The sequence below is a fragment of the Filicampus tigris genome, chromosome 1 (genome assembly GCF_054856515.1).
Source record: "Filicampus tigris isolate MCC_2025a chromosome 1, RoL_Ftig_1.0, whole genome shotgun sequence".
Lineage (NCBI taxonomy): Eukaryota > Metazoa > Chordata > Actinopteri > Syngnathiformes > Syngnathidae > Filicampus > Filicampus tigris.
In genome coordinates this window covers 32,820,325-32,834,850 of record NC_141217.1, presented here as the reverse complement: position 1 = coordinate 32,834,850, position 14,526 = coordinate 32,820,325, and the positions used below count along the sequence as shown (strand labels likewise).

General features: G+C 40.0%; 2 protein-coding genes across 6 annotated transcripts in view; one reads left to right on the top strand and one right to left on the bottom strand.

The window, feature by feature from the left end:
• The first annotated feature begins 486 nt into the window (after positions 1–486).
• On the top strand, positions 487–3,871 carry LOC147153649 (gamma-glutamylaminecyclotransferase-like). Its single transcript, XM_086033802.1, has 2 exons — positions 487–654; positions 2,118–3,871. The coding sequence occupies exon 2, from the start codon at positions 2,134–2,136 to the stop codon at positions 2,590–2,592; it is 459 nt and encodes a 152-aa protein (XP_085889928.1). The 5' UTR covers positions 487–654; positions 2,118–2,133; the 3' UTR covers positions 2,593–3,871.
• LOC147153647 (FERM, ARHGEF and pleckstrin domain-containing protein 1-like) overlaps positions 2,894–14,526 on the bottom strand; it is a 47,503-nt gene continuing 35,870 nt past the window's right edge. For all 5 annotated transcript variants that reach the window (XM_086033769.1, XM_086033753.1, XM_086033738.1 and 2 more), the window contains exons 17-28: positions 13,759–13,840; positions 13,600–13,661; positions 11,473–11,648; positions 10,122–10,252; positions 9,976–10,044; positions 9,809–9,898; positions 9,199–9,281; positions 8,835–8,947; positions 7,007–7,167; positions 5,606–5,713; positions 4,812–4,963; positions 2,894–4,478 (exon numbers count right to left, since the gene is read on the bottom strand). In XM_086033769.1, coding sequence (XP_085889895.1) covers positions 4,403–4,478; positions 4,812–4,963; positions 5,606–5,713; positions 7,007–7,167; positions 8,835–8,947; positions 9,199–9,281; positions 9,809–9,898; positions 9,976–10,044; positions 10,122–10,252; positions 11,473–11,648; positions 13,600–13,661; positions 13,759–13,840 — 1,303 coding nt within the window. In that variant the 3' untranslated portion in view covers positions 2,894–4,402. The remainder of the gene's footprint in view (positions 4,479–4,811; positions 4,964–5,605; positions 5,714–7,006; positions 7,168–8,834; positions 8,948–9,198; positions 9,282–9,808; positions 9,899–9,975; positions 10,045–10,121; positions 10,253–11,472; positions 11,649–13,599; positions 13,662–13,758; positions 13,841–14,526) is intronic.

The following is a 14,526-nucleotide window of genomic DNA, read 5'->3' as shown; positions in this document are numbered from 1 at the left end:
ATTCTAGTTAGTGTTTTGGGATCTTTTTCCTTTGGATTGTAAATTTGTTAAAAAGCAGAAAAGGATTTGGCCAAAGTTTATAACTACTTTAAATAGAAAATAAATCATCATAAAACACAGTACAGTACACAGCGCAATTGTTATTTTCAGTCAAATTGGAGCTATTATATTAGTACGTTTCAGTTCTAATCAATGTATTTTTTTAATAACACTATGTGATAAATATTGCATTAAGGTCCAGTGGTGGCATCGTAGCTCGCTTGAGCTTTTGCCACCTGGAAGTATGTGTGATATCATGGTGTCGATAGAGTTAGTCACAAGGTCAGCACATTCTATTAGCACAATGATGTTACAATAGGCAAAGATAATCAAATGTATTTTTTTAGTCTTCATCCCAGGATATCTGACTTTGAGTATAGAAAATTTGCAGACAATGAATGAGGCATCATCAATCGCTCAATTTTGCCACATACAATATGGCGGCAAAGGCAATTTACGATTCAGCCCTCAAGGCGTAATTATATTTCTATGGATTGAGCCTCTGATTTAAAACGGACGGACGTGACCTCGATCAACGAAGAGCAGTCTAAACTGGGTCACACGTCTGTGCGTTCCGGCAAGACTCAAATGGTTGGAGCTGAGCATTCATTTCAGGTAAAGTAATTTTCGGTGTCGCTGATCACCAACAAGCGAGGTGTGTAAATGTATTTGGCCGCGCGTCGTGTAACGGAAAAGATGCTATACAACGAGGAACTAACTAACTAGATTATACGTGAATATGTAGATTATCAGGAGCTGGTTCAGATAGGGTCATTGGTCACACGGGCAGTAGTTTATGCCAGCTCTTCAAATAGAGTCTGGATGTTTTCATTCAAGAAATAGAGTCTGGATGTTTTCATTCAAGATAAAGGAAAACATCAAATTTAGTGATCACAAATCTAGGATAAATACAATAATCCCCAATAGAATTGAGCTCTTACAAATCAAACCAATACAGTCTCTTGCAAACACAAGTGTGTAAAACCGTCATATTTTTCATATCAATATTTTATTATATACTTTCACGGGACAAAACTGGGCGTCACGGTCAGCAACTGGTTAGCACGTCCGCCTCACAATGCAGATGTCGGGGGTTCGAATCCGGCCTCGGCCTTCCTGCGTGGAGTTTGCATGTTCTCCGCGTGCCTGCGTGGCTTTTCTTCAGGTACTCCGGTTTCCTCCCACATCCCAAAAACATGCATGGAAGGTTAATTGAACACTCTAAATCATGGGTAGGGAACTCCGGTTCCCCGAGAGCCATATCCTGCCTGTTTTGGGTCTCTCCCTACTCCAACGCCTGATTCAAATGATCAGCATGCTCGGTAGTAGTCTGAAACGATCCTGCAAGAGATCTAAAACAGGCAGGATATGGCTCTCGAGGAACAGGAGTTACCTACCCCTGCTCGAAATGGTCCTCAGGTGTGATTGTGCATGTGACTGGTTGTAATTGTAATCAAAATCACGTTTTATATTAAGGGCAGCACGGTGATCGAGCACGTCCGCCTCACAATTCAGAGGTCGTGGGTTTGATCCCGGCTCCGGCCTCCCTGTGTGGAGTTTGCATGTTCTCCCCCGTGCCTGCGTGGGTTTTCTTCGGGAACTCCGGTTTCCTCCCACATTCCAAAAACATGCATGGTAAGTTGATTGGACTCTCTAAATTGCCCCTAGGTGTGATTGTGAATGCGGATCTTTATCTCTGTGTGCCCTGCGATTGGCTGGCAACCAATTCGGGGTGTCCCCCGCCTACTGCCCGAAGACAGCTGGGATAGGCTCCAGCACGCCCGCGACCCTTGCGAGGATAAGCGGTATAGATAACGGATGGATGGATGTTTTATATTAGTGGGGTATACAACATATTCTAGTGAAGATTTTTTTTTTAAAGGTTGACTACCCCTTTAAGTATAAGAGTTGAATCAGTACTTCTGCTTCCCCAGTCTTTTAAAAAAAAAAACATTTTATACATGTCCGTGTACTTCTACTTCAAGTGTGAGTTTTTGTCACCTCTGCTTAAAATACAGATATTGGATAGTAATACAAGATATTTATCTGTAATAATTACTTTTTTGTCATTTCATAAGTCGCCTTTTCTGAATCATGGCTCGAGTCTTCGTCTACGGCACTCTGAAGAGGGGGCAGCCAAACCACTTCCGTATGCTGGACAAGAGCATTGGAGCTTCGCAGTTGCTTGCCTCTGTCATCACGACTGAGAGGTTCCCCCTAGTGATCGCTGGCAAGAGGAACATCCCTTTCCTCCTCAACCTCCCAAGTCAGGGTCACAGGGTTCACGGCGAGCTCTATAGAGTGGATGAGCGCTTGCTGAATTTTCTGGATGGCTTTGAAAAAACTCCCACTATGTATCAGCGAACTCTGGTGACGCTTACGGTGAAGGAGTGGCTGGGGCAGGCCGACGATGAGGAGAGGGACGCAGCGGGGAGTGTCACCGAGGCCTTTGTGTACAGCACGACGACGTATCAGCCGGACTGGCCCTCGCTGCCTCACTACGAGAACTACGACTCCCACGGCAATCACGGGCTTGTGTACGTTCAGTCCTAAAGCTTGCCACGGATGCCGTTTGTCCCATTGTTCTGCGAGTTTGTGCACTCCCGCACTTTTTCCCCAACCTTTTATTGATTGGGTAAAGGCTCTTATTGTGCTTTGTCTGCATTATGTAATAATATAATCACACTTGTATGGTTTCATGCATAAATGGCCTTCTGAGGGCAACCATGACTGCGATGTTTGACACTCTGCCATTAGTGCAGCTGAATGCTACCATTATGCTGCAATTGCACTCTGCTCAAGATGATTATTTTCTGTACTGTGTTGTTCTGGACAAAACATCTTTTCTCATGAGTACAAACGCACTGTTGTCATCTTTATTTAGAGTAGAAAAATGTCAGGGTTGTAGAAGAGAAACAAATCCTTCAGAAGGTTGTCCGTATAAATGAGAGACAAAAATGTGGCAAAGTACATCATGAATTGAGGAATCAAGCAAAGCAGGTCGTTTCACAGTGTATCAAAGGACTGTACAAAAAGTTGCTGCAAAACGAGGGGAAAAGATGTGTTCCTTTTTAAAAGTGGCACTGCAGTTATGTAAATAGATTGTCAGAGCTGGGCAATCTGTCCTGGGGCCGGACGCCCATTTTTGAGGCGGGGGGTTGGGGGGTGACAAGTTTTTTAAAAAAGGGCTGGACAAAGCAAGGTCGGAGGTGGATTGTAGTACCGGCCCACTAGTCGGCCCTCGTGCGTGTGACGTGCTCGCGAGGCGGTCAAAGGTTCTCAACCTACTCGGCGAAACGACGAAAATGGCCTCCGAACGCGTCAAATGTGCCACTACCAACTGTGCGTACTTACTTGCATTGGGCACGTTCGGTCTGCAAAAAGCTTTTAAAAAAAACAACAAAAAAAAAACACGTTCGGTCTGCACAAAGCGGAGAAGAAAAGGAATATGAAGAAGGAGGAGGATGACACAGAACAGAGGCGGAGCTCAGAAAAAATGCAATCATTTTTCAACAAATGGAGATGCAGCACGAGTTCTACAAGTGGTGGTGATGACAGCCAAAAGTAAGACAATACATTTTAAATAATATTCAAGTAAGCGACTTGTTTTTTTTCGCCGTTATTCATGACGCCGTTTTAGAGGAAAAAAAAAAAAACGCTCTAGCAGGTAAAAATGTGGGCCCCCCCCCACTTTTCTGCATCCATTTTTAGATATGTTACTCTACTGTATACTGTAATCCCCTTGTTGCCTCCTTTTAGATGTGATGATATTTATGCAGTGCTGTATTTCTATTGTTGATCGCAAGGCAAAAGCCGTTAGCATCTCTCCTGGCGTCATGCATGGACACTTGGGGTGGGGGGCCGGGTACCGGAAGCGATCATTTTTATGAGTAAGGCCGGAGGGTCCAGGCCGGAAGGGTACCCAGGTTTGGTCTGACCGGCAAAAAAGATCAAGTGCCCAGCTCTGAAGATTGTCATTGAAAACAAACCCATTTACCGATATATAAATGACCATCTTTAGTGTGTGCGTGAAATAATTTCAGACCGGTACAATCCAAACATTTGTGACAAGTGTTCAACAGATCAGTCTAGTTTGTGATGGCAGTGTGCATAGGTGGGAAAAAAAAACTATTGCCAGGAGGAGGTAAACAGGCAAATGTCATTATGAATACAAATAAGCTGTGCAGAAAGTGAATGGTGACAGAGAAGAACCTCCCAAGTATGTGTGTGTAGAAAATGAAGATGAAAAGACAATTTGTAGATATTAACTAGTGCAAAGTGCCATGATTTGGTGTGTATTTGAAGTCTTTCTGGATTGAACGCAGCGGACAAACCAGATCTTCCCCGGTGGGGAAAGGGGTTATCAATAAATGTCTTTTCTGGTGCTTGGCAGGGAGCGGCTGGCGGAGCACGTGGCACTGCGGATAACCTCCATCCACCTGGTGAAATACATTAAGATAATTGCTTCCCTGCAACAAAACGGGATGACGCTGATTTTGGCATTCAGGTAAAATTTCACTATGAACCTAAAATGGAGAGAACGTAAAATAGGTGAACCTAATTGAATCTTTTAACTTTTTAATACAAACATCCTACAGTTCAGTGTTTTAGTGCTTGAAGTTGACCTTTTAATGGTTATAGTGCATTTTTGATTCATCCGGGAAATTTCACCTGAAAGACCAATGTCCTCAACTTTTTAAAGTACTTTATGCATACATGTACAGCAGATTTACAGTATGCGCCTTTGCATGTATTAGTAAGCAGCTGTTTACCGTTCAAACGTGTACTCGCTCTCCGATCTGAAATAGTAGACGTGGGACTTGAAGTGAAGTTTGAAGACATAGTCCTTGTGGATGTTCTCCGATTCAGACGGGATGGTGACCGAGTAGCCTAACAAAGGAAGGCTGGCCAGGGGGTAGTCATCCTGTCGGGAGACCGCAATTGTCAACTTTATTCACTGTTATCACATTCTTAAATTTTAAAGCCAAGTGAGTCATTACTTGCAAATAATAGGTTAGGTCACACTACCTTGCACTTTGTATCTTTTACTTGCCTTAGTTAGCTGTACCAACCCATTGACAATTGCATTGTTTTTTTTATGGGCCCGAAACAGTCTCTGTATTATCTATTATTTTATTGTCATCTCACTTAAATACATAACTGATATAAAGTTTAGTTAATGTTTGACCAGCTAGAATATCAGTGAGCTAAATTGATGATAGTCTATCTTATCTTTTTTTTGTGTGTTTTATAGTGACTGATGAAGTTAGACGTTGTAGTTGTTTCACTTTAAGTTGCCATTCTTTCCCAAATTTATCGAAAGCATAATAGTTGAAATTGAAAGCACTTGAATGAATAATTCAATCTTCAGAGCTGCCCCATGATACTTGCTTCATGCCGGCACTCCACAAAAAAACCAAAACATTCCTTCCAAAAAAAATAAAAAATAAAAAATAAATTATACACTACCTTGAAAATGAAGACATTCCAGGTCATGCAGTTTAAGTTTAAGTCTCATGAACACGAAGTAAAAGTAATCGTAACTTGTCTTTTTCATTTCTCGAACCTGGTGTGACTTGTAGAAAAAGAGGCTGAAGTTGGTGAAGACCACCCAGAGTTTCTGCCAACCATTACTGTTCTTGAACTTTCTCAACAGGTTCCCTGAGAGCTGGTTCTGGAAGAAAATGTAGATCAATATGAAGATTAACAAGGACAAATACTATTATAGGTTTCATGACATGAATCATATACGACAGATTTCACTTTGTGAAAGTAATGGGTCATTTTAAATGTTCCCAGAGTCAATGTCATTCAAAACGTTTTCATTTGCACAAATACTAGAAAGTATCCTATGTAAGATGCCTTGTGGAATATATTGTGGTCACTTACAACCAAAGCCTTTGGTCAGCAAGTGAGAAATTTTGATACAACTTAACTAGATTGTGAAAGTGGTCATAATGTATCCACTTTCCGTTTTGTCATCATGGGACAAAAGCAGATCAATGGGAACAATTGCTGACATTATTATTTTTATTATTATTGACTGTAGTGTTAAACAACTTTCATGGTACATACAGTATCATAAACAATTACAGCAGAAGTGTACCAAAGTGTGGTACGTGTAATGTACCACTAGTGGTATTCAGTGTGTGGTATGGTGCCGCTCCCAAAACATGAAGTTGGATCATTTTTTTTCATTTTCCTATATTCAACCGCAAAATTAATGTATAAAACTGCAAAGTTACAGGGACTTACAATAATATGAAATAAACGTTTTAAGAATAAAACTTTTGCCTCATTTTTGATGAACATTTAGGCATACTACGCTACTGCATTTGAATGTTGGCCATGAAGGTGGTCCTTGGAGAGCAAAATATTTTTTTGAGGTGGTACTTGGTGTAAAACATTTGTCTGAAAAATGGTGGTCGTTTACCATCATAGATTTTGAAAATGTCATGCTCCGGTGGCATCAATTGCAGTGACTCTGTTCACGAAGAAGGTGCCACAAAATGACAGGCTATTTGTTTTCAGAGTACGAAATAGTCCCGGAAAGTTACTGTTGGACATGTGTGGTGTATTCAGTAGATAATCAAGCGGACGGATGGAGTAGGATTTGAGGGCTATATAAAAGAAAAGGAAGTTGAAAATAGGCGCCGTAGTAAATAGAACTAAGCTGTACTCAGGCAGGGATTCTTTCGCACACCGCTAGGGGAAGCCCACTTACCGAACCACATGTTGAGAATTATCGGGTCTAGGAATTTGAATCTTGCTGCGGACGGAAAAAATATTTGGAAATATGTTAACGTCTGCTATCACAGCGCCGTTGATGTACTCGCGGTCGACAGTTGTTGTGCACCAGGATTACACAACAGCAGGAGCAGAAGAAGGGGGCGAGCATTCTACAGGCTACCATTTGAAGAACCAAAGCATAGGGCTGGGAATCACCAAGAAAAAGTAGTGCAACTACCTCCACAGCAATACTGAAGTCCACCATGGACACGCTGGTGTTGCGATGCCAGCACACATGCACCGTGGTGTTACCGCGCTGAGCTTGGCGCTCCAAAGATGAGTGCGAGCCACAGAGCTCCTCCTCGGACTCGTGCTCAGCCCCCCCTTCTTCCAGAAGCTCTGGGGAACAACAGACAGGACTACAATGAATATAAATTAGTAAAGAGTGGTGCCTTGAGAATTTTTTCAGATAAGAGTAGTTTAGCTATGGTAGCTGTGAAACTCATCTTTGTGTCTACATGAGTGTATTATACTGCCCCCCCAGTAGCCAAGTCATACACATTACATAAATATTTTGCAGCCTACTACTTGACATTGAAGTTTAATAATAGCCCTGGGCCCTTTTTTTTTTTTTTTCAATCACTTATGGGCTACCATATCTTAGGCTCAGGAGAGCCTTCGTCAAAACGTAATTCTGAAGTGACATCAAGTGGAAAGAAAAGAGATCATGGCACCCAATCACAGTCATGTCTTTCAAAACCTGCTGTGAAGAGAAAGGCTTCCAATGCGAACAGCCAATTAAAAAAAAAAAAAAAAAAAAAAAAAACTGCAGACGGAATGTTTTTTTTGGTTGACGACAGGGGCTCCCAACATGTCTTGAATGCACGGTGAAAGTAGTGGTGCACATGAAATTAGATACGATCACTCAACTAGACGTGCTGAGTGTGCACCAGGAAGATAAGAGAGAGGACCCGGTCACCAATCTTGTTCTGAAGAATCGTCAATGTTCCGAACTGTTATTAATAAAGACATATTAATAAAGATTGAAAAGTTGTACTTTCTTTCTTTTCTTGACGCGGCCTAGATGTACCCAAAACATAAGATGAGTTTTAGACCTCTGCTGTAAAGGATGCATGGCATTCCATCTTTCATAGCTTACAATTTAATGTTATCCTAACATCAGGACTTTTTCTCCTCGATAATAGGCAACTTTTTAATTACTATGGCGTTTAGTGGTACACATGGAAGTTATGTTTGATTGGTTTTAAAATGATCAGGGGGTCCTTTAGAGCAGTGTTTTTCAAACTTTTTTGAGTCAAGGCACATTTATTCCATTGAAAAAAAATCCCCTGAAATTGTGAAGAAAAAAAAAAGCTTATTTTAACAATGTAAGTGTTATATGGTTTATATAAGCATTTTTTTAACATTGATGAATGACGTTATATCATAACGCCTTGAATAGGAATTAAATCAACACAAAGAAAAAAGTATTTTATAATGTTTCATATTGATACTTAGTGTGAAACATGGGCCTGTTTGGATAAACATGCGTCACTAATTCGCTTGTCTTTAAACAAAGACAATTAGCTACCCGCTGCTGCTATCTAGCGGTATGGAAGAGTACTACATTGTAGTAAGTACATGATTACGCTGCCAAGGCAATAGACCGCACAGGCACACAAATAAGATAATTTCCCGCGGCACACAGAGTTTGAAAAACACTGCTTTAGAGACGACTTCTTCAGTAGAATCCATACAGAAGCACTGCGCCTGTACTGTCACACTGATGTAATCAGTGAACTGGAAGGGTGAAGTCAAGTAAAAAGTGGGTATTTTGCATGTTGTGTATTTCGCTGCCGCCACCTAGTGGCAGAAAGTTTGTCATGAGTTCAATTTTTGCTTGCACACCACAGCAAAAAACAAAAGGAAAATCAAAAGAAAGAAAACAGAAAAGCATGGGCGATGGCCCGTGCCTTGTATCGTGTAATGCCGAAAGCAGTTTTAATGATGCTTGAAGAGAATGACACAAACAAAGCCTTGGATTGCACGTGCCAATGCATCCTTACTATGATCAGAGGGGCTGGTGGAGAGCAGATCCATGTGAAGGCCGTTGCTCTGCTCAGCTAGGTCAATGGCCATCCTGATGTCCTCCACCCACCGCTCCATCTCGGCTGCACAACTGGGAAGAAGGAGGGAGCCAGGAGATCTAAAATTAACTTTTACAAATTAGGTCAATACGTTTTTTTTTTTTTAATTTATGTATTATTTACTTAATTATTTTATTTATTTCAAATTTTTTATTCATTTATTTATTTTAATCGGTGAATTTGAAATATGAGGTATGTCAGGAAAGACTTGGTAACTAGTTTGGCGACTTTCAAAAAAAAAAATAAAACAAGAAATGTTGTATAAATGTGTGTTGCTGAGTACCTGGCTGCAACCACCACTGACTGCCGTTCTCCAAACAGGGTAAAAGAATGAGGGACGCCCCACTCCTCTTCACTCTCTGTAATCTGCATATGCGCATGTAAGTGCACAAACCCAGAAAAAGTATATTCTAGCAACATGTTGTATAACCTTGAATACAACCAGGGGCGGAGCCATGGGTGGGCCTGGGTGTGCACAGGCCCACCCAGATTGAGAGACTCCCCACCCGGTGAGATTCATGAAAAAATACATATTTTTAGATTTTTAGTAAATTATGAAATTATTATTTTTTTATTTATTGAATATTAAGAATGGCATAATTGTGGTTGTCTAAGGAAGATCTGAACTTCATATTATTCGGTTTGTCATTTTATTTGAATGTACGATTTGCCGGGACAGGAGGATTGTGCAAAGTGAGAGAAATATTCAGGCCCACCCTGATTTTTATAGGCCCGCCCCGAAGCCACATTCTGGCTCCGTCCCTGAATACAACAGGCATTTTTTTTCTGGATTTGGAGTAGCAGAATGGTTCCAAAAATCAAAAGAGATAAGCCTCCATCTTCAAATAAAGGTCCACTCCAACAACATTATTTTCAGCAGTGGAGAGGAATACCGTCATGCCAAAGAGGGGTAGCTGGCCATGGACTTTGAATTGGTTGGATGGAGTCATCCCCCGACTAGTGTACACCAAGGAGTCGCTGAACTAGAGAGAAAAAGGCAGAAAACAGTGGAATTATTCATTTTGCAACCTCATACATCAAAGATAACTTTAAAGCATACCAGGAAGAACATTCTCTGCTGCAGGCCTTTCCCCGAGAGCTTACTGAGGCATCCAAGTCTGATGAACTCCTGTCAGCCCAGCAAAAACACACATTGCTATAGAGGACAAGAGAAGAAATGAAACTCCGATTAACCAAGTGTCTTACCCTGCCAGGGATGGCAAGATTGTCGATGCCTGTTAGATCCCTCTTCAGCTCAAGGAGCTTTTGAAAGTTCTCCATCTTCATCATGGTGCCTTGCAGCTGCAGCACCATCTCTGTGATGTCTGCCAGGGCCGCTGCAGAAGGCAGTGATAACATTTGGATGAAGCCCATGTCAAACTAGAAAAGGCAATTTCTCGAGAAATTGCACATGAACGCTGAAGAAGTGACACTGAGTTGGAATGTTGGGGGATAAATTGAATCATTGAAATGTAGGAAGGTGAAAGGAGAATTAGGAAGGGCAAAGTTAAGTAAAAAGTGGGTATTTGGCATTGTTATACTAGCTCCATATATATATATATATATATATATATATATATATATATATATATATATACATATATATATACATATATATATATCTCATCAAAAGAGTTTGGATTTTGACTTCTGAGTTCTGCACAGTAAATGTTTTCAAAATTACATTACTTATCTCATATCTTTTTTTTTTTTTTTTTTTTTTTTTTAAATCAATTTGACTCTGCTAAAGAATTTTTGGATAACAATGAGGCAGTTTGCAGAATGTTACAATTGTTTCATGTATGTCCTAAAGGAGACGAACAGTTAGAAATGTTGATGGTTTAAATCAGTCGAGAAATGTGGGAGGGGGATGTCAGTATGTAAAATTTCCGCATTCTTTTGGGAATGTTGTCATTGAAAACGGGAATAAATAAAAAAATTAGGGGGTTTGGGGAAAAAGAGGTAAATATGTCAAATATTTTTTTTAATTGCAATGCATTGTCATTGAACATGACAATTGCTCCATCTGTGTCCTGAAGGAGTCAGACAGTTTGAAGTTGGAATGGTTTGAATCGGTTGAGAAATGTGGAAGCAAGTGATAAACTGTAAAAGATCTCAATTTGGGAATTTTAGAGTTAATAATGAAAAATGAAGGAATTTTTGAAACATGAAAAATAGTTCCCTAGAATGAGACGAACAGTTTGAAGCTGTACAGAAAAAAATGGGAAACTTTTTTCGTTTTGTCAGTTTCACTTGAATGTTTGTTTTTTTGTTCAGGTAATGTAGAATTTGGGGAAAACTGAAAATTTTTGAAAAAAGTTCAATGAATGTAGGAAATTTGGACATTTGACCTGGTTGAGAAATGTGGAAATAGTAGTAGTAGTAGCTGAATCTATGCAGACAGCTCCGTCTAGTTTCCCCTTAAGTATGTATACTAACCATTTTGTCTAAAAGGTGGGGCAAAATATGTTCCAAATATGTTTTAATCTATTTATTTTCTTCAGCATTCACACATATAATTATGAAGACAGAGCGAAGTAGCGGCACGACTCATTACCTCTGGAGTCCCTGAAGTCTTCATGGGTGGGCGGGTAATGCTTGCAGAGCCTCTCCAGGATGAGTTTGTAGTGCAGCAGGCGGTGCAGCGGCCGGAGGAGGAAGATGTTAAAGGGGAGGTAACACACCCTCTGCTGCTCCAGTTCCCCACACAGAGCCTCCGCCTTGCGACTGGACCTGAGACACACACACATGGAGGAGGGACTTAACCATGACGTACTCTTCATCTTCCATGCATAAACATTATTTCGGGGCCAAGCATATCCTTCTAATAATTGTCTAGCTCAAATAACGAGCTACAGATCTTTTCAAAACGTGTAAGAAATGAATGATTTATCCTTAATGTTTCAGAGAAAAGGGCAAGTATTTTTGTTTTACAATACTTGTTTTAAAAGCTGAACAGTTTCAAGTAGGAATGGTTTGAATTGTTTGAGAAATGTGGAAAGGAGAGGTAAATTTGTAAAAGCTCCCTTTATTTGGGAATTTCACTGTGAAATAGTGAGAATTTTACGCATTTTACTAGAGGATGCAATTTGTGGAGAAATTGCGTGGGAAGGCGAATACGCTGAATAAAAGCTGCGGAATGCCTTGGAATGATATTGAATTAAGTTGAATGAAGTAGAATGAATTTGAATGATATAAAAAAAATGCTGAAGGGAAGCATGAAACGATGAAGCAAGGAAACAATGAAAGAAGGAATTCAGGAAAAAAAAGGAATGGCCGGGTATCGATCCCACAAACTCCTGGTTGGAATACGACCACTTTGCCACTGAGCCATGCTGCCTCCAATGTGGAATGGTGAGTTGAATGAGCTGAATAATGTGAATGTGCCATTGGGATTTTTTTTTAATGCCTTTAAAGGTTGAATAACTTGTATTTTTGCAAAGTAGGAATTGAGGGTCATGTGGAATGTGAGCTGAATGTTGTGAATTTGAAATTGGAATGGTTTAAATGTCAAGTGTTGAATGACGTGCCATTGGGAATGAATGGTGATTTTTTTAAATGTTTTTTTTAAGGTTGAATGATTTGAATTTTGGGGAAGTAGGAATTGTGTGTGATGTGTAATGTGAGTTGAATGAGCTGAATGAAGTTGAATGACCTCTATGAAAATGTATGGAATGAGCGGGAATATCCAGCGCAGCAGATGGGGAAGTGTTGAATGTCCCATTGGAAATGAATGGTTTCTTTTTGGGGTGAAAAATGGGGAATTTTGGGGGAACAGTGTTGTTAGGGGCGAAAAAAAAAAAGGGACCCCCGGAAGCCATGAAATTTTTGGAATCCATTAAAGTTGGAATGGCGAGAATCAGGTAAAAACTGTGGAAATAAAAGCACGCTAAAAAAATGTGAGGAATAAAAGAGAATAAAAATAAAAATAAAGGTGAATGGTGTAGAATAACATATGCGTGAAGGCCTTCGCCTTCACACGATTATAGCTTCATATATAAAGGTCGGAATGGTTTGAATTAGCGGAGAAATGGGAAAGAAGAGGAAAATAATGAATGTAAAATTTGCCTTAATTATGACATTTTGTCAAAATGTGGGAATTTGGGGAATGGTATAATAGCTCTATATGTACTGCATATTATGTTTTAAACCACTTGCTTTTAAATCCAGCATTTATGCGTGTCTGCCATATCGTCAGTCACTGTAGGAAATGGTCAGGAAGGTTTAAAGGTATACTTATGGCTCCCTTTCTATCGCTTTCTGTTGAGCAAATAAATTGATGCTTATTTTGCTACCGGTACTTACAAGGCACCCTTTGACTGTTGTGCAACTTCCGTTCCTTAAGAGGCTGTTCTCCGGACTGCTTCACGCTCACTTTTGAACACTGTTAGCCATGTCCCATTAAAAATACATTTATGGCTTTTATTGTTTTCAAGAATCTAACCATTACCACCGATTTTCTTAATTTAACACAGGCACCCATAACAACCTCAGAGCACAAAAACTCTGTAGTTCCTGTACAAAAGAATGCCAAATATCATTTTGGTGTCTTTTAGGTCATTTTAGGAAAAAGGTATTTTCTTGCTGCCAAATGTCAAAACGGGTTAAATTTCATGCAAACGGTATGCAAGGGTTAAAATAAAAACATTCTTTCCGAGGAGCTGATGGACATATGCACACTTACCGACAGGTTCGTTCCAGCTCCACCAGGCACTCGGAATGTTTCTGCAGATGAGTCGTCATTTGCTGTGGATGCGAGAGTGGAGTGGAGCAGTAAACGCTTTATTTCATACACCAGCCAGGGGGATAGCACCATGCTAGCAGTAAGATATAGTCCAAGTACCCTCAGACTTTGAATGTTCTTTAATAGAACATCGCCGATTCGTTGATAGTCTCCCTTGATGTGTGCATTGGATCGACCTTCCCTGAAAGTACAAAAGAAGGTATTCTTCTAGAGGCAAGTCTGCATTAAAATGCCATTCAAGAGAGTGCACAGACATTTTCCTGTTTGCATCATCCTGAATTTTACGTTGGTGCCCTCCCGTATTTTAAATATGAAACAGCACAAATTCTTTCACATTTGATGATAAATGAATAGTTTTAACGGGTCACGTTTCTCGCAAAAATAAATGAATGGAAAATATTTACCAGTGGGGAAAAAAAGTAGATAATATAGAATCTGTAGAATGGCTTTCCCTTTGTTTCCACAATGTCAGCATATTGCACAAATCATCTGATTATAGGATCAAAGAATTAACCCTGCAGTCTGTGTTTTTGCTTTTCTTTGGATTTACTTTTGGACTTTTATGCAATACTGGTTCTCAAAGACCAGACTCAACAAAGGCTGTTGAGAGAAGAACATGAAAAGAGAAAAAATATGCTTTTTCCATTCGTCAAGAATAATAGCGAATGTTTGGTTTTTATGTCCTCGTATTAAAAGCGGTTGAAAAGTTTCTTTTAATGTATTTTCTTTTTTTTTTATACAAAGTATTTTGAGTATTTTTCTATGCGGAAGATTGTGCTACGACAAATCTGGTCAAACCAGCATCGCTTACTGGATTACGTTTAACCGTCATTTCAACACCTTGCCTGGAATCTGACGTCGATACTG